At 38.1% G+C, this 20924-nt stretch overlaps 1 protein-coding gene across 5 annotated transcripts in view; it reads right to left on the reverse strand.

Moving 5' to 3' along the window:
• The window catches only part of LOC138691817 (zinc finger protein 226-like), a 97803-nt gene that overhangs the window by 32489 nt on the left and 44390 nt on the right, over positions 1–20924 (reverse strand). For 3 of the 5 annotated variants that reach the window (XM_069814283.1, XM_069814284.1, XM_069814282.1), the window contains 3 exons: positions 16619–16804; positions 15523–15605; positions 6920–8716 (listed from right to left, as the gene is read on the reverse strand). In XM_069814283.1, the coding sequence (XP_069670384.1) occupies positions 7333–8716; positions 15523–15605; positions 16619–16804 (1653 nt within the window). In that variant the 3' untranslated portion in view covers positions 6920–7332. Of the gene's footprint in view, positions 1–412; positions 569–6919; positions 8717–15522; positions 15606–16618; positions 16805–20924 lie in introns of those variants that run through there. The other 2 variants (XM_069814287.1, XM_069814285.1) reach the window with 2 other exon arrangements.

A 20924-nucleotide genomic window follows, 5' to 3' on the forward strand; every position in this document is an offset into this window, starting at 1 on the left:
TCATTATTTTTCTCACTTAATGCAGTATTTTGATTTCACTCTCGTTCGGGAGCATTCGGAAATGTCCGCTGACAGGTTACATCAAACAAGTAAATAGAATCGTGGGTTACGATACCATGACAATTCGTTACTATTCTTTTGAACGACGATTCGTTATTACCACGAATCGATTCTTACGATTCTTTATTATTAGTCGTTCGAATGAACGATTCGTTCACGAATCGACCCAACTCTAGTTACATATCGATCTTGTACTTAACTGACGTGAAGCCGAGGTATCGATATACGGAAAAATTTCAATGAATTAAGAGTGTTTTTTTCTCCCGTGTGTACTGTGGAGCGATATTGAACCTTCACTTTTACTGATGTAAATATGCGTAACATTTCTCTGAAGTAAAAAATTAGAACCCACCTCTACCACAAATGCGCTTCCACGAGACGAATGTCGAACTCGATCAATACTGATTTAGTGAATGCAAGACGGCCTTGGTGACTGTAACGGAGTTCACTGCCCCAGAGATACCACATCTTCCCATCGGCAGTGTTGCCACCACATAAATTGTATCCCCGTCAGCCTAAATCCTGAAAATCCCTCAAAATTAAAATACCCACTCATATCTATATACATAAAAAAGGCAAATTTTAACACAACTTACTTAGCAATCTTGATTAAAATAATAATAATTCATTCACATCATCTGCCTCTATTTCTGCAGTTAATGTGCTGGGTTGGTCTGCGTTCCACCAAAACTTGAGCAATTAAAAATGACAGCAGCTAAAAAAGTCAAAAGACGATGTAAATCGTAATTTCGTCATAAAATCCGTCACCCGTCAAAAAACCATTCATTTCCCGTCCGTTACGTTGAAATTGCGTCAGTTTTGACAGAATTTCCGTCCAGTTGGTAGCACTGAATTCATCGGCGTTCTACCCACAAAGATATAGATTTTATCACTTAAAAAAAAAGTTAAATTTAACAGATAGAGCTCACTGAATTTAACCCTAGATCACACATACTTCATAGGCCTTAGGAACAACCTGTGGCGCCAAAACTTGAGGTATAAGTTTAATAATAATAATAATAATAATAATAATAATACGTGGCACCACAGCCTATGAAGGGCCCAGAGCCACCTGCCGGCTGTTGGCCTCAAGTTAACATGCCGGAAGCCACAGGCGTGGCTCAGTCGGTTAAGGCGCTGTGTACCTGGCAAGACTAGTGGATGGTTAAGAGTTATCCGCTCCTTAATGAACAATACCCAAATTCAAATAACCCGCTGTTTAAGATCGCACACAAGTAACTCTTAACCATCCATTAGTCTTGACAGGTAAACAGTTTTCAACATACGCTACCACTTAATGTAAAGCTCAGTCGTGTCGCCGCTCTAATGGATTCAAGACGTTTTTTTTCAACTCTCTGTAAGTAATGTTTTAGAAGACTTAAATAGCACTTAAATGCTTTTAGATACTCTTTCAATCCATCCTTATAATTTACAGGACTTTTCCTGCTTTCCATAATCGGCCACACAACCGACCTGCCTGTAGCATCGTCAAATTTGTCGTGAAAACTGTACCTGCCATGCTGGAAGATTTTTGCTGTTTATTTGGTCACACACGCCTTTTTCAACATTGTGCTCCTACATACATCGTGGTGGCTTTCCCCTAAGTTCTTTTCTCTGCTTTAAGACATTTTATAGTTTTATAACTCCAGTTTTAACTTCTTATATCAAGTGTTCATTATAACAAGGTTCCATTTGATCTACACGACCTGAAGATGCCAATTAAAATTGGCGAAAAAGTTTGTTGTTAAATCTGTTTAAATGTTTCTATAACATATATTTTAATTGTATTTTATGTTAAGTATTGACTGAATATAAATCATTTATCAATTAACATTGAACTTAACGGGACCAAAATGCCTTTAAAATTTCCAATCTTAATGCCAATATATTGAAAGAAGTGTTCTTTACAAAAGCTGTTATAGTCTGTCTCTGTTTTACTAACGTATATGACCCGAATTTACAGCAATACAAATTTACATCATTTACACAACCACGTTTCGACATTTTTATGAAATAACACTATTATGTAGTATTCTCGCAGAAAATTGAGAACTCACACACTTCACTTTTACACAACAACACAAACTGAACCTCTAATTTTTTTCAACTTTTAAAAGCCGATAAGTTTATTATATCTAATTATCTATTATTTAAGCTTGGTTTTATGTTAGACATAACAGGGTCTGAAATATATTTGTAAGAACTGAAGGTTGTTATACTCAGCTGAAAGAAGGTTTTTTCACCAAACGATACCATCTGAAATAAGATGTTGTGCTGCCGTATATTATTTAGAAAGGGGTATCGATAACGGATGTACTGCTATAAGTACCTACCCAAGTTTTTAATTGGTTGTGGAGGCTCTTAGGGTCGTATTCATTGACGATACTTTGGACCAAAGTTGACTTTGGAAAGTACAAATTCGCCATTTTCCTATTCACAGTCGACACTTTGACGAAAGTAAACTTCGATCGTGACTGTACTTCGAAGTCGCCGAAAATCTAGACTTTGACTTTGGTTCGTGGACATAAGAAAAATGGCTGCTATTTGGGAAATTGTTATACAGTAGCGTGCAAATTAATCCGAACAACGTAATTACTTATGCAAAAACACTCAAACTGGATAAAAAAAGGATCTAAGACATACCTCAGTAATCTATGTGGCCTCGCTTGTTCCTAATAACAGCTCTGAGACGATTTGGCATGGATTCCACTAATTTCCCACAAATATTCTTCATTTCTTCATCGCGAAACCATACAACAATGAGGACAGAAATCATCTTCTCCTTTGTAGAACAATCCATTTTTTTGCATTCTTCTTTTGCAAACTGACCACAAGTTCTCAATGGGGTTGATATCGGGTGAGTTGCCTGGCCAGGGGAGTACCTGAATATTCTTTTTGTTGAAGAATTCTGTAGTTTTTCGAGACGTATGGCATGGTGCCAGGTCTTGTTGGAACACACCTCTGCCATCCGGAAATGATTTTTGCAGCTGGGGTACGATTCTGGTTTCCAATAAGTGAATATATTTGTCAGAATTCATCATTCCCTTGATAGGTATTAATGCTCCAGTCCCTTCATGTGTAAAACAACCCCAAAACATTACTTTAGGGGGGGGGTATTTGGGTGCTTGTTGGAGATGAGCTGCTGTTACTTTTTCGGATCCTTTCCGTTCGTAAGAAACACGGTGGCCGTGGACCTCGAAATGAGACTCGTCGGAAAAAAGTACATTCTTCCAGTCATTCACTGTCCAGTGTTGATGTAATTTTGCCCACATTAAGCGTTTTTTGCACATAACAGGGGTTAGCAGTTGCTTCTTAATAGGCTTACGAGCCCTTCGTCCAGCTTCCAAAAGCCTACGCCGCACTGTTGTGACGTGAATATTCGCCCCAGTGGTAGCCATTAACTCGCGGGTTAAGTCGACAGCAGTTAGTCAAGGATTTAATTTACTTTTCCTGACAATTAAACGATCATCTGCAGGTGAAGTTTTCCTTTTCCGGCCACAGTTTCCTTTTTTCTGGGGTGTGATGGATCCAGTCTCCCTGTATCGTTTTATGATCGAATTAACAGTAGCCAAACCGATGCGACATTCTGCAGCAATTTGCCTCTGTGTCATAGAAGAATGCTCTACTAATGTTATAATTTTAGACCCTTTTCGTGGAGTTGTATCCATTTGTGAAGACGACAGAATGTACACAGGATTGCGGTATTAAGTCTTCAACACAACTGAAATGCTTAGAAGTACAAAACGACAGGCAAAATGTCACATATTATAAAAAAAAATAATAACGACAGACCTTCAACAATGGAATTACACGTACTAAAGATGTCAATTAAAGCGGTATGAGCAGCTGTGAGGCCAACAATGACAGAAAATGTAAAAATATGTCGTGTTCGGATTAATTTGCACGCTACTGTATTTGCCGAGAAGATTGATAACATCCAGGAAATTATTGACGCTCCTCACGTTTCTCGGCGTATTATTAGACATGTGCAAAACTCTATTAAATTCGGTATTGCTCTATGGGTATAAGGATTAATGGTTTACTACTGATTTTGTATATTTAGTTGTATTCTTTATACGACCAGTTCTAGTAGCATGTCTCATAATCTGTCATTGGTGGCATGTTCTTATCTTTCACGTCTTCACAATTATTTTACATTGAAATAATGTTATATAATGCTGCAACAATCGCTTAACGTCTGCAATGTTCAATTGTTTCACTGATCTGAGACTCACAAGATGGCTTTTATTACAGCAATGCCTACTCCAGCTATTCATTAATTTAATTCGTTTAGAAGGCCATGATTGTGATTGCCAACATTCATAAAAGATCGTCAAATCTCGACTTACCGAAGTGAAAGTCGAAGTCTCAGAAGTATTGTCTATGAATAGGACTTTTAGCAAAGTTAAACTTAACTACGAAAGTCGACTTTGGGAAGTTTTCAACCAAAGTCTCGTTTATGAATACGACCCTTAAATCTCAGGAAGAAAAACTTTTCCAGCAGCGCAATATATTAAAGACTAATTTACAAACATGTTAAACGAATTATTTTTGCAACGAAAACAGACGCCCCCTAGACCAAATAGTCGTATTTTAATTATGTAATTACTTCATTGTTTGATGTGGTATTGTATGACGTTATGACTGAAATACCGGTACCTATGTTTTTGTTTTTATTGTAACATTCGACCATAACTGACCGAGTATATAAGATCTCGCGCTCAAGAGAGGTGGAGTTCGGGGTTTGAGATGGCTTACAAAGCACAAGTCATGCTAAAGATGGTGGTTTGTTAATAATTCAATATGGAGTATTGTGCACTACATACAACTGTTACCTATTAAGTATACATTACCGTAGCTCACACAAATGCGTAATTAAGCATGAAGAATATGTTACATTACTGAACAATTAATACTTAATATGTGCCGCGTGTATATTTGTAAAATTATTCCATCTCTGGCTTTCATTCTTTCATAAAAAACGCAACACAAATCAGTCATCAAATTTCAGTATGGCACCTCCAAATAGCATTAAATTTAACTGCAATACATACAGCTAATTATTGGTGTCAATATTATATAAAGTTTTATGTGCGTAAGCTTCTGTTTAGTCCTATCTTATATGCATTTTTTTGTGTCCAGTCCTCGATTCACTCATGAGCTTCTGTAATGACATAAAGCCTACGTCCATCTAAAGGAACTACACTTTCCAAAGATGAAAGATTTAAATCTATTAAATAGTTTCTTGAGATTTCCACATACAAACACACAAATATTCTCTCTTTAGAATACAATAATATTTAGTATATTATACACACATATCATATCATATCATAATACCACATCATATATCTCATCATATCATATCATATCATACATATCATATCCGTATAAAATCCGATTTTTGTCCAAGGACTCCAAGGCCGCCTTAAATAAAAGCAGAGTCGTTTGTTTTAGCTTTATTACTGCTATATTCGTGGCTAATCTGACGTGGCCAAAATATAAAAAGCATTGTTATTTTAAAACTGAAATATCTCTCCATATGATATTTCAGAATTCGTGCACGGAAATATTATGTACTTCGGTACATCATAGTAATATCAGTCTTATCAAAATTTTGCATAAAATAAAACTTATAGGAAATCGTCTTGTACAGAAACTTCTGTTATGTGATATATCTCATAAAAGTCAATAATAAGCGAGATATTTCGATTTATTTAATTCAGGACACCTTATAAACCCCCCTTTTAAATAGAGTATTTAGAATGATATGTAGCCTGTAATCTAAGTTACATCAAACTTAATTTATATTCCAATTATTTTCATATAAATCGGTTCAGCCGTTATCGCGTGAAAATGTAACAAACATCCAGCCAGACAGACAGACATACAAAAATTAAAAAAAAAAAAGAAAAGAGATTTCGGTTTCAGGATGGATAATTATACTTGTTAGCAACAATTATTTTTGGAAAATAAAAAATTACCAGAAAAATTTTGGATACAGACTTATTAGGATATATGAACTCTTATCTATTGCAATTATAAAAAAAATTGTATTGGTCAAAACTTTTTTGTGTAGTGTACACAATTCCGTGGAAACAGATAATGTAAAATTAAAACTAACACTTATTGCGAACGCCTTAATGTGAAAAAATGTATAGCCAATGTTATAAATATTTATTTTGTTAGAACATTTGGCAACGAACATCGTATTTTAGGATTTTAGAAATTTTTTTACAATTCAAAATTACAAATGTCACAAATTGTACTTCAATACGAAGGGGTGAGAATGAGATAGTCCCAAGTCATACCTTTAATAAAAATATATTCTGTGTGAATTCATTTCTTACACGTGTGGAGAAATTACCAGTAAAATATTGTGAAAATTACTCAACAAATGACGTAACTATACGAAGGAGAAATGATACCGCACCTAATAACATTGGACTCTAAAGATTTAATACTCGCTCTTGTAAAATGTCAGTGTGAATTAGAACAAAATCATTCTCACCCCTTCACATATAATTTGAAAGAATATATGTTATGGATCTTCTTCAGATATCCTGTTCCGAAGAATAAATATTCCTCTTTCCATAAGTATTTTACACATACAGTGCTTACAAATTATCTGTGGCATCAGTGTAGGCGTATATGCCTCATTAGGTTTGCTCTAAGTGTGAAAAATTTTCCACAGTGATCACACTTGAAAGTCCTTTCGTCTGTGTGAAGGAAAATATGTGCTTTCAGATGTGAAGATTTGGAAAAAAGATATCCGTATTCATCGCATTTAAATGGTTTCTCACCAATGTGTGTACGGGAAAGAAGATCATAATAATAATAATAATAATAATAATAATAATAATAATAATAATCCTTTATTTATACTGGCAGAGTTAAGGGCATAGGGCCTTCTCTTACAGTCTACAGGGTAACAAAGTACAAAAGCAGTTAAAATTGAACAAAAAGTTAAAGACCAGAATACTAATATATTACAAAAAAGAAGTAATGATAGCATAATAAAATGGACAATAAAAAACATGAAAATATTATAATTCAGATTACCCGATATTGAAAAAGACATTCCACTGACATCACATGTGTTTGATTTGTCTATAATGTGAATGCGTGAGTAAAGGTTTAAAGATTTCCTGTGTGAAAAACATTCACATTTATAACATTTGAATGGCTTCTCCTCTGTGTGAATGGGGAGTGATATTTTAGGCTATCGGATTGCTTGAAAGATTTTCCACACATGTCGCATTTGAAGGACCTCTACAATTTATGTGTGCGTGAGTGAATCTTTAGATTCCATCTTCCTGAGTAACTCTTTCCGCAGACATTGCATTTGAATGGCCTCTCCCCGGTGTGAATTCGGGAGTGATATTTAAGGACTTCGGATTGTTTGAAAGACTTTCCACACATGTCACATTTGAAGGGCCTCTTCTCTGTATGTATGCGGGAGTGAATTTTTAGATTCCATCTTCCTGAGAAACACTTTCCACAGGCATCGCATTTAAATGGTTTCTCACCTATGTGAATATGGGAGTGATATTTTAGGCTTGCGGACTGCTTGAAAGATTTTCCACACACGTCACATTTGAAAGGCCTCTCCCCTGCATGTATGCGTAAGTGACTTTTTAGATACCTTTTTCCTGGGAAACACTTTCCACAGGCATCGCATTTGAATGGCCTCTCACCAGTGTGAATTCGGGAATGAGTTTTAAGAGTTGCCAACTGTGAGAAAGATTTTCCACAGATATCGCATTTGAATGGCCTCTCTCCTGTGTGTATGCGGAAGTGAATTATTAGAATCCCTCTTCCGGCGAAACACTTTCCACAGACATCGCATTTGAAAGGTCTCTCGCCGGTGTGAATGCGGGAATGGTATTTTAGGCTAGTCAACTGTGGGAAAGATTTTTCACAAATGTCGCATTTGAATGGCCTCTCCCCGGTGTGAATGCGGGAGTGATGTTTTAGGGTTGTCAACTGCGAGAAAGATTTTCCACACATGTCGCATTTGAATGGCGTCTCACCTGTATGTATGTGAGAGTGAATTTTTAGAGTCCTTGTTCCTGAGAAACACTTTCCACAGACATCACATTTGAATGGCGTCTCACCTGTGTGAATTCGGGGATCATTTTTAAGATTTGACAATTGTGAGAAGGATTTTTCACACGGATCGCATTTGAAAGATTTGCTCCCTGTGTGTATTCGGGAGTGACTTTTTAAATCTCGCGATCTTGAGAAACACTTTCCACAGATAACGCATCTCAATGTCTCTTCGCCCGTCTGTAAAAGTTCCTGTTTTTTTAGATGCCTAGATTCTCGTGAAGACTTTGCACGGACATTACACTGAATTGATATTTCTCCTGTGTGTAAAATAGCATGCCTCTTTAAATTCCACACTTTAAGAAAATACTTTCCACAGATATCGCATTTCAGTGACTTTTCCAATGAATGAGTCCGTAAATGACGTTTCAGAGATTGAGCCGTTGCAAAAACCTCATTACAGATGTTACACTTATTAGACTCATGGCTTAACTTACAAGCAATTGAACTGTCAAGGTTGTAGCTGCAACACTGTGTTAATTCGTCTTCATTACGAGAAATTACGTCCCATTCTGATGATCGACTCTTTTTAACATTACTGGCATTGCTGAAATGAAAAGTTAATACTCTAAACAGCTGATAAAATCAAAATAAATAAGCATTCATATAAAGACAGAGAAATCGAATGAATCGTAATTGAACGCTAAGTAATAAAAGTATATTTCCGGTTTTGACCGTTTGCTATGCGGAATGAAATATAGAACTGGAATGAGCCACAGAGCCTCTTTGCGGTACAGTGGCTGTAAAACGGAATAAACAGAGGGTGATAAAAAAAAATGTATACACTCTTTCAATTACTACAACGTTAAGAATTATTATGATACAGAAAAGTTTCAAAATTAAAAATAATGTGAGCCAATGTAGAAACCAGTCATTTATTGAAAGTGTTCAAATTGTTGGCCATTGTGGTCAAAGCACAGCTGATAACGCTGACCGATGAAATCCAAAACGTTCCTAATAATTTCGATTGGTATTGGGGCACATTCTCTTTCAATGGCTGCTCTCAACTCATCGATTGTAGCTGGTTTTCTGCTATAAAAATTATCCTTGGCATGTCCCCACAGAAAAAAATCCATCGGAGTCAAATCCGGTAAGCGAGGGGAGTACTTGGTACTACCTCTTCGTCCTAACCATCTGTTATGCAGGTGGCCGTTAAGATAGGCCCTCACATCGCATGGTAGTGAGGAGGTGCTCCATCCTGCTGGAAGTACCATTCTTCATTCTTAAACATCTCTTAGATGCGTGGCATGGCGGTTCCTTTAGCAAGTTGAGGTAAATTGCACCAGTCACAGTACCATCAAAAAAGAAAGGTCCAATTAAACCAAATGCTGACAAACCACACCATGCTGTGGTAAGTTCACATGGTGTTCCACTGTCACATGAGGATTGTTAGATGCCCAGTAGGTGCAATTGTGACGATTAATTGTTCCGTTTAGTTTAAACATAGCCTCAACACTCCAAACAATCTTGTATGGAAATTGATTGTCCTCCGCACATTTTGCTTGATACCTGTGACTCAAAAAATTCAATTCTCTCCGGTCATGGTCAACTTCATTGAGAGCGTGGACTAATCAAACTTTTCCTTTCAGCACGCTTCAAAACGTGATGGACAGTAGATTATGAAATTCCTGTCTCACGAGCCGCTTGCCGAACAGATTTTCTACGAGATTGCTGAAACTTTTCGATGACTTCTCTTTCCCTTGTGGGGCTGGTGGATGTTCGTGGTCTTCCCGAATTGTTCTTATGGATATTCTGAATAGTTCCATCATCTCCAAATTTATCTGGCAAACGAGCAATTATGAGTCGCGTTGGTGCATCTTGTTGAAACTCCATTCTAAACCGTCTTTGCACTTCACTTATGATCTCAGTCTTCCAGTATAACTTTAGAATGAATTTTCTTTCCTCAAAGTTTAGTCTGAATTCAGGCATTATTTTAAATGGTCACACTTGAAAATATATTAAAAAGAAAAAAAGTGAGTTAGTTATGACTATTAAAGAGTGTATAAATTTTTTTGGCACCCCCTGTAGTTGCAGTTGAATGTAACATAAATAAATATAGCATTAAATAAATGATATGGAAATAAACGTCTGTCGCTACAAAATGTATTTAAAATTGAAGTAAGGGCAGAGGACGGTAATTTTTAACATTTTTTTTTCCATTTCATGTAAAATACTATTTCTTTGTATGTAGAGAGCTGATGGCTATAGCAACTCAACCAAATATAACCGGAATTTTCTCTTGTAGGAGTTCTTTTACATGCCAGTAGAGCTACTGACATGAGCCTGTAGCATTTAAGCACATTTAAATGTCATCGACCTGGTCCAAGATCGAACCCGCAACCTCGGGCAACAAGGCCAGTGCTATACCTAGTGTACCAACATGGCCAACTTTATGAAAATGATCCAGTCGGAGATGGAAAGCGTAATTTACGACACAAAATACTAAAACTGTGCTGAATACGAGGAAAAAATATGAAATTTCAAATCTCAAGCAGACATCGAAAAATAGAGTCATGAAAACTTGAAAGTAACCATTTTGATCAAAATTAAGACCAGGATATTTCTTTTCTGTCGTCATTATTTGCAAATTCATGTATGCCATTGATAGACGCATAAGAGATGTAACTGCCTTCAAGAGAACAAGTCTCCACCTTAAATCTATGCGATTGAAAAAAGTATATAGAGTAGTAGTAGTAGTAGTAGTAGTAGTAGTAGGGTTTAAGAAGGGCGCGTCAGCTAGTATGGCTATTTGCGCCCTTATCTAAAATTCTTATAACAAATACATAAATAATATAATAATCAGAGTGCTAAAAGAACTAAAAAGCGTTGTCGGGATAAAACGAGGTACACAAATGCAGTATACAGAAGATGATTTCTACAGAATCATAAAAGTAGGCAATTCTACCACACTAGTTGGTATTCAAGACGAACAAATAAAACAATAAAACTAAGGCCACCAGAGATAACTTGTGAATCAAATTTTAAAACCATAAAATTTTATAAAATATTCGGATGTATAAAGTCCGAAATGTCAACAATGTAAAATCAAATATAAAACAACAAATGTAACCTCCGGATGTAAAGGGTCCGGAGGATAAGTAAAACGGATCAATAAAAAACTAAATCACCTTATGCAAACCTGTATTTGATAAAAATCTCAGAACTGCATTTGTACAATTAAAATCATTTCCAAGAGCGTCACGTAATGTCGGCCGAATTCCATATTGCCTCCGTGCATGGTCATATTTCCTGCAACGCAATAAAAAGTGTTCCACCGTAAGTGGAACATGGCACATATCGCACTCCGCCTGAGGTTCGCCACATAGGAGATGGCCGTGTGTCAAATGACAATGGCCAATCCTCAACCGGGTGAGTAAAACCTCCTCGTGTCACGACGCTCTTGTAGACGAATCCCAAACTCGAACAGTATTCTTTATATTTCGTAATTTGTTTCCCTCTTGTGCAGACCATTCTCCTTCCCATTGCCACCATATTTTATATTTCAAGTAGTTTCGAATGTTCTGCCACCTCTCGCGCCAATATACCAGAGAGCCATTCAGTGCGCCAGCCCTGGCTGCAGCATCCGCGGCCTCATTTCCTGGAATCCCTACATGGCCAGGAATCCACACTACTCCAATCTCATAATCAGAGCAAAGGAGAGTATGGAACAGCTGCTGAGTTCTTAAGACAAGCGGCTCATCACAATTACAAGACTGCAAGGACTGGATGGCACTTAAAGAGTCGGAACAGATAAGAAATCTGCCCCGAGGTTGCCTAATTAAAAACAATAAAACTCTGTAAAAAGCATAGAGTTCAGCAGTAAAAACACTAGTATATTGGCTTAGTCTGTATTCATATATCTCTCCATTTGTAATGAAGGAACAACCAACACAATCATTTATCCGGCATCCGTCAGTAAAAACTAATGAATAATTTGGATATCGGGATAAAAGTTCACTAAAACGTAGTCTATAAACAAAAGCTGGTGTAAAATTCTTAAAACAGCGGCTCAGACTTACATCAAACATGGGACGTCGCATAATCCACGGTGGAGTGGTGGTATACTCCAGTGTGCGAACTGATGGTAGATGTATATCCAGCTCAGAGAGCAGTTCACGAAAGCGCACACCTGCTGGACGAAGTCTCCGTGGATTTTCACTGTATCGGCCGTAAAGAGATGAATGATGGAAAGAGTCGTAAGAATTGTGCTCAGGCTGCGAGCGGAGCTTAACAGCATATGAGCACAACAACACATTACGTCGCCGATACAGTGATGGTTCTCCTGCTTCACAATAAAGACTCGCTATCCGACTAGTTCGGAAGGCCCCTGTAGCGAGTCATATCCCATGGTGATGGATAGTATCTAAAAGACGTAATTTAGATTTATTTGCTGAGCCATAAATAAAACAGCCATAATCCAGCTTTGATCGTATAAGAGCTCGGTAAAGACGTAAAAGCACTGTACGGTCTGCACCCCAGAGAACCCCTGACAAAAGGCGTAAAATGTTTAAGGATTTCTCGCAACGCCTTCTCAAATCACTTATATGCGCCTCCCACGTTAATTTATAATCAAAGATAAGGCCCAAAAATTTCGCAGTGTCTGTATATTGCAACTCCACTCCATTAAGACGCAGTTCAGGATGTGGATGTAGTCCACGTTGGTTGTAAAAGTGGACACACTGCGTCTTCTGAGTGGAGAATTTAAAACCATTGTGAACAGCCCACTCTGATAGTACGTTCATGACCAGTTGCAACAGTCGACCGATGGATGGAAGATATCGAGAGCTGTAAAAGAGACTGAAGTCATCAACGTACAAGAGAGAAGATACTCGGCCACCCACACAGTGGGCAATTCCATTGATCGCAATGCAGAAAAGAAGAACACTTAATACAGACCCCTGCGGAACGCCATTTTCTTGGAGATGTTCGTTAGAAAGTATGGTGCCTACCCGAACTCGGAAATACCGCTCTGCCATGAACTTCGCAATAAATGTTGGTAGACTGCCACGAAGTCCCCAATCATGCAGAGTTTGTAGAATGCCATACCGCCATGTGGTATCGTAAGCCTTTTCTAGATCAAAGAAGACCGCCACAAGATGTTCCTTCTTGAGGAAAGCATCTCTAATGGCGGTCTCTAGCAGAACAAGATGGTCTGCGGCTGATCTGTGCTTACGAAAACCACATTGGATATTAGACAATCGGTTTTCCGATTCGAGTACCCACATCAGGCGTTTGCTTATTATCTTTTCCATAACCTTGCATACGCAGCTGGTAAGACAAATTGGCCTATAACTGCCAGGTAAAGAAGGATCCTTTCCTGGTTTCTGGACTGGGATTACAATGGCGGAACGCCAAGCAGATGGAAATACAACCTCAGTCCAGATCTTGTTGTACATTGCCAGAAAAAAGGATTTTCCAGCTGGCGGAAGATGGCGAAGCATACGGTTAAGGATGTTATCAGGGCCAGGGGAGGTGTCAGGGGATGCGTCCAGTGCCGCCTCCAGCTCCTCGGATGTGAACGGTACATTGTATTGTTCAGTGTTATTAGATGTAAAGTTGAGAGTTAGTTTCTCCGCAGTATCCTTAATTTTTAAAAATTCCGGGTCATAATTGTTTGAGCTGCTTATCTGTGCAAATGAGTGAGCGAATATCTCTGCAATTTCTATGTGACTGGTGGTCGTTACGCCATTGTTCAGAAGACCCGGAATTACAGAATTACGTTTCCCCATTATCCGACGGACTTTGTCCCACACGATGTTAGCTGGGACGTTCTTTTTCAATGAATTGACGTAATTTGTCCAGGACGTCTTCTTAGCATCGCACACAATGCGACGCGCTATGGCTCGAAGACGTTTAAACTGGACAAAGTTTTCTTGGGTCGGATGGCGCTCAAATTGGCGTAAAGCACGTTTGCGGTCTCGGATTGCATCTCTACAGGCGTCCGTCCACCAAGGGACAGGGAAGCGTTTTGGCCTGGAGGACGACTGGGGGATAGATAATTCCGCAGACGTAATTACCACATTTGAAAAGTGCTCTACGACGGAGTCCACACTTTCATATCCAATATCATCGAATGATATGGACTCCGAAAATCCGACCCAGTCCGTCTTTTTAATAACCCAGTTTGAAAAGCGAGTTTCCGCAGGATGTAAAGCGGACATACACATTCGAATGGGGTAGTGGTCACTACCATGAAGGTCATGAATAACTGACCATTCGAAATGCGTGGACAAAACTGGGCTACAAATGGAGATGTCTATCATGGAGAAAGTACCGTAAGCCGAGGATAGATGTGTTGCTTCCCCGGAATTTAGGGTAATCAGATTAAGGCGGGTACATACCTCTGCTATTTTATTTCCTCTGTCATCATCACTCGAAGTTGGTTGCTTGACGGTTGTCAGCCCACTTTGAGGTCTGTGGATATAGAGGGAAAAATTGGATCGGAGTCGGTTAGAGTTCCCGAGTAGCTCAGTGGTAGAGCGTTGGTACGTTAAACCAAAGGTCCCGGGTTCGATACCCGGCTCCGGAACAATTTTTCCCTCGAAATTATTCAAGAACAAATGCTTTCGTATTACCCACATGAAAGAAAAACAGTTCGGTGGTAGGCCTATAAAAAAATTGACATCCACCTCTCCCAAATAATGTTACTGAACGCACATAATTTGCATCCTCGGTATACCACAAGGAGTAGGATTTCGTTATATGATTTCAGACTTTCAGTAACACGATATTTGCTCTCGTATGCAACACTCAACAGTCCACAATCAAACTGGTATCACCAGCTGTGAAACACCTGCCTGCGAAACAACGCGCTAATGAGAAAGGCAAAAAAAAATGAGGAAACGCTGCAAAGTGTGTTACGAGAATGGCAGAAGAAAAGACTCAACCTTCTACTGTCCTGATTGCCTTGGTCGACCTGGACTGTGTGTCGATCCCTGTTTCGGAATCTATCACAAATGAAGTAAGATAGGCCTAATTTATTTTTCTCTAACAATATTTCAATATACGGTCATGTAAAAACAAAAATAACTGTGACGCGTAAACGCGTCAAATGGCACTGATAATGGAATTATTAAGGCATTGCCAGTGACGCGTAAATGCGTCATCAAGATTTCAAACATTGTCTGTACTCGAAAATTGTATATGAGGCTAAAAATTATTCATAGACACTACTACATGATAAATAAACACAAAAAACTAATCGGCTCCTGGGGATAGATTTTGCAACAATACAGTCGGCAGCGAACTAAAAACAGTATTATATAGCTACCCGAACATTTAAGTCCCCATACAATGATTAAAAGAAGCTGTCAAAGATTGAAAGAAGAACTGAAACATGCAAACTACACTCACCTCTCAAGCAAAACTTTATCTTCCTTTGAAGATATTTCTACTGTCTCTTGCTGATGAAGTCTGTTCAGATCGAATGAATCTTCCTGGAAAGGTGAGCAAATAATGAACATAGCTTTAACTGACCACACAGATGATCTGTTCTTTCAATGTCAGAGCTGAACCTCAATCCTAATGATTGCCATTCGATTTTTTTTTTAGTAATTTTATGACTTTTATATGGAATAGAAGTCTTTTCTCCAAACTGTTTCCATTTTCTTCCTTCAAGTAGGTTAGTTTTTTTTACGACGCTTTATCAACAGCTTAGGTTATTTAGCGTCTGAATGAGATGAAGGTGATAATGCCGGTGAAATGAGCCCGGGGTCCAGCACCGAAAGTTACCCAGCATTTGCTCATATTTGGTTGAGGGAAAACCCCGGAAAAAACCTCAACCAAGTAACTTGTCCCGACCGGGAATCGAACCCGGGCCACCTGGTTTCGCAGCCAGACGCGTTGACCGTTACTCCACAGGTGTGGACTCTTCCTTCAAATATACTTCCTTACATTCAGGCTATTTGTATGTATTAAAACTTATTGGAATCAAGTTTCAACATTGAAAATATGTGCATGTGATGTAGAAAGTTCCTGCACTTTGCGGAACCACATTTTCTTACAATATTCGAGATAAATAAAGATTAAATATTATCATCATCATCATCCATACATGTTATTAGCCCGTAAGGATCCTTTTATCCACAAAAGTTTTAATAAACCTATTTATGAGTTTAAATATCTGGTTCGATGACTAGTATAGTCATTCCTAAATCAATAGCAACAAACATATATTGTAAAGTTGCAATAAAATCCTGACGCTAAGTTTTATTTTTTCCATGCATTCGAGATAATCCTTTCTGTTGTTCGTCACAAATATGTATTTGGTGCAAAATTATTTAATTTCATGTTCAAAAACGAGAGCAAATTAAGTTTAGAAACTACTGCAAAAAATAATAAATAAAAGGAAAAAAAGGAAAATCAATTAATAATATTCCCAGATTGTTAATGCCTCTGTTATACTTAAATCACACTAGCTATATCTGCATAATGACATTGAAACACTTACATCAACTTCAGACTTCACCATAGGAAAGGTAATGGGCACAGGAATACTTTCAACTTCAGACTTCAATATCGGAAAGCTAACAGGCTGTGGAGTGTCTTCAACTTTTACCTCAGATGTGAGATCATAACTGTGGTCCACACATTCTCTTTTGATGCCTGGCACTTGTAGATGCGATGAATTCCCTTCCTACAAAACATCAAGATGTCATGAATAAATTAATTTACCCAGGTTCAAGTTGACAGCATTCGTAACAGCTATCAATCAGATTTTGCATGGTAGTCAGTGGCTAATTCTTTCACCACAGGCAACAATTTAGAGAATAAAATTACAGGTAGAAGAGATACGACACTTTAGAGACATGTGGAATGATAGGTAATACACCAGGTGTTCCATTCTCAAAAGAATTTACATGCTGTAATATGAGTAAAGGCCCATTCACAATTAAAATTAAACATAAACATAACGTAAGCATAAAACCTTGTGTCCATGTTATTTAATGAAAGCATTCACAATGAATTATATAAGCATGAACTTAATCTTAATCATAAGACGTTAACATGAAAGTTTGCAAACTCCAAACTTTCATGCTTATGTTTATGCGATTTTGAAACAGTACACAAGCGGTAAGCGTGTTTTCACTTTTTGTTTAACATCTCATGGGCTTTGCCTACAGGCAATATTTTGATCTACTGGCCGTGATGATAGCTAGGCTCGCAACATGGAATCATATGACGAAAAGTTGATTATTTTGCATCTCCGTTTCTTTGATTTCAAGTATTGAAAGCCATATACTGATGCCATTGTAGTTATTAGAAACATAAATTGAATAGCTACATCGTCAGTTATTGTGCAATTCTCCATTTTTATGTAATAGATTCTGTAGTTTTGTTGATTCGGTATGTTTGTTTCCACACACGTGTTATGTTTACGTTATGTTTAATTTTCATTGTAAATGGGCCTTGGCTACTTAAGTTTGTGGCATATGTTTATGTGCTTATGTTAATGTTTCCGTTATGTTTAATTTTCATTGTGAATGATTAAACATAACGTAAGCGTTAACTTAAAAATATAAACGTTACGGTAAAATCAAGAAGTCATACCATCATTCACGATTGGAACATGAACATAACCGCAAACATACTTGGTAACCATGGAAACATAACAACGACGCCATTTCCTCATATTCTGTCATATACTTCAGCGCTTCACGATGTGTTCTGTTTGAAAATCACGTAACATAAGCATGAAAGTTTGGAGTTTGCAAACTTTCATGTTAACGTCTTACGGTAATGTTTATGTCAATGCTTATGTGAATCATTGTGAATGATCCCATTTGGTAGCCTGGGCGCAAACTTCTGTGTGTATGTTATGGTTATGTTTAATTTACATTGTGATTGGGACTTAAAAGAATGTAACTCAGTATCTACACCATGTGAGTAGACGTCTTCTCGAATTGGATATTTTATTACTGAAGACATAACCAAATTAGAATTATGAAAAAAAAAAAAAAAAACATAGCAAATGACACATACAATGGAAATATCCAACCTCAAGGTTCTTCATCTTACAGCAGGCAAAACCTACGGCTTTTAAAATCCCCACAGGGATAATGTGATATACGAGGCGTATTCTTAAAGTAAGTTCCAAAAGGGTGTAGTAAGTAAACGGGGTGATATTTGCAAACCATTATTATTATTATTCCCCGCACTTCAATTACTTCTCAACATAATCTCCACCATTATTGAGGCATTTATCGAATCGTGGCACAAGTGTTTCTATCCCCTCTTAGAAGAATTCACCCGCCTGCTATGCGAACCACTCCCACACTGCTGTTTTCACTTCATCGTCGCCATGATCTTGCTTGTTGACATGGTTTGTTTGAATTTCTTTTTCCTTGGCGATGCAGTATGCCTCCATTCCATGGACTGCTGCTTCGATTCAGGTGTCATGTGAGACACCCAAGTCTCGTCACCTGTCACGATATGGTCAAGAAACTCACTGCCTTGCTCGCTGTAACGTGTGAGAAAGCTCAATGCACTGCAAGCTCGTTAGGTTTTGTGTTCCTTGGTGAGCATCTTGGATACCCATCGTGAGCACAATTTTCGATATCATAATTGATCTGTCACAATTTTGTAGAGAACATTCCGCGACATTTAGAAAATTCAAAGAAAGCGAAGAAATTGTGAACCTCCTGTCCTCATGAATTTTTTCATCGACAGCACGCACCAAATCGTCATTCATCGAAGATGGCCAACCAGTACACTGCTCGTCATGCACAGAGACGCGGCCCTCGTTGAACTTCCTAACCCATCTCCTGACCATTCCATCACTAATGGCATCATCACCATACACCTCACAAAGTTGACGATGAATGTCAGCTGGTTTGATGTCCCTCGCATTCAAGAAACGGATAACAGACCGCATCTCACAGTCGGTGGGGTGCTCGATCACTTTAAACATTTCAACTGATCACAACTAACCACACACACAGACTGAAGCTCTGAAACTACAGGCGCATCTTGCCTGAGGACTGAAGAAGAAAACACGCATGCGCAAAATAACGATTGCAGCGAAGCGACGGCTATAATTGAAAACGGAACTTACTTTAAGAACACGCCTCGTATTTCAGATTTAACTCTGTACGCTTCTTTCCCCCCCCCCAAATTATCACTAGAAATTCAATACTGTTGCAGGAGATCAATGTTAATGTTATGGTTTATTTAACGACGCTCACAACTGCAGAGGTTATATCAGTGTCGCCGGATGTGCCGGAATTTTGTCCCACAGGAGTTCTTTTACATGCCAGTAAATCTACTGACATGAGCCTGTCACATTTAAGCACACTTAAATGCCATCGACCTGGCCCGGGATCGAACCCGCAACCTTGGGCATAGAAGGCCAGCGCTATACCAACTTGCCAACCAAGTCGACTGCAGGAGATCAATGGACTAATATCTTTTGTACTACATATATTTAGAATACAATAATAGCATGGAATATTTTAAGCCACTATAATAAAAGGGATTCGGTAATTCTGCAGAAAACGTGATCAATAAGATGGATCTCATCGAGAATCAGTGACAGGTTAAGTCTGGTTTTTTCAGGCTTTTGGTATGCCTAACAAAAAACGTAAAGGTATAAGCAAGACATACAAAAAACCTGAACAAACCAGACCTGAAGCCTCATCTCCGCTGATAAAGATTTAACAACATGTTAAATATAACACGTTGAATTTGACAAGTACATGGATACTACAAGTCCCAATTCACTTAACATGTTGACTGAGTATGTTGAAGCTAACACTTTTAACATGTTGGCATGTTTTCCAGCAGCAATGGAAAATACGTGAAGTCAATTCACTTGCTCGTGCAGCGTCGATACAGTTCGGCAAAGTTCGTACTGTTTCCATAGCAACAACTAACTTCCAATTTTGTGACGCGTAATTAGGAACACCTCTTCATCAGTTTTACACGATCCTTGGTGTTGGCTGTAAGTTGCTAGAAGTAATGGAGTGGACGGAAGAAATTATATTAGAATAAAATTGATTAATGCACTGATGGAAAGATCTTGTTTCTGGGATGCCTCTGCAAAAGAATACAGAGGCAAAACAAAGAAGGCCGACTGTTTTAGAGAACTGGAATTATTATGTAACTTCTCGATAACACAATAGAGTGTTTTCGCACCCTCGTCTTACGCTAAACTTCAAGAGCTACGTTGACGTGAGTAATGATGTATTTGACGACGTATGTTAACGTTCGTAAAACTCTGGAAAGAATCATTATACATACGATATTTCCCGCTCCTTTAACATTGATCATGTCGTAGCTCCTATGATAGTCGACCAATCAATCGCACTGTAATTTTTTTTAATCATATCTCAATGTCTAAGGAAGACATAGAAAAAAATTCGAAAAGAAAGTTTTTTTTTGGAAGACTAAAAAAAAAATTACTTCGAAGTGGTATGTTCAGATTAGATATTTAGAGCTTCACTTTCAAAAGTTGATAAGGGCAAACTTATCTGTTTTTCACGTTAGATGGGGGTCAAAGCAAGAGAAATGTTGAGAAAGAATGGAAATTACTTGTGGTTGCTACTAAAATCTTTTCTGGTTTCCGAGTTACGGCGAGTTAAACAAAGGAGTGTTTTCACTTGGAGGAGTACTCACGACTCAATGTATTATCTGTTGGAAAGTCAACGAAAAATCCTTTCCTGACCCTTCTTATACTTCAGCCTGCATAATTTGTCCAGGATGAGCTGTTGTAAGTAGATGAATATCATCCAAGTGGTAAATCTCACACGAGATACCAT

The sequence above is a fragment of the Periplaneta americana genome, chromosome 16 (genome assembly GCF_040183065.1).
Source record: "Periplaneta americana isolate PAMFEO1 chromosome 16, P.americana_PAMFEO1_priV1, whole genome shotgun sequence".
Taxonomy (NCBI): domain Eukaryota; kingdom Metazoa; phylum Arthropoda; class Insecta; order Blattodea; family Blattidae; genus Periplaneta; species Periplaneta americana.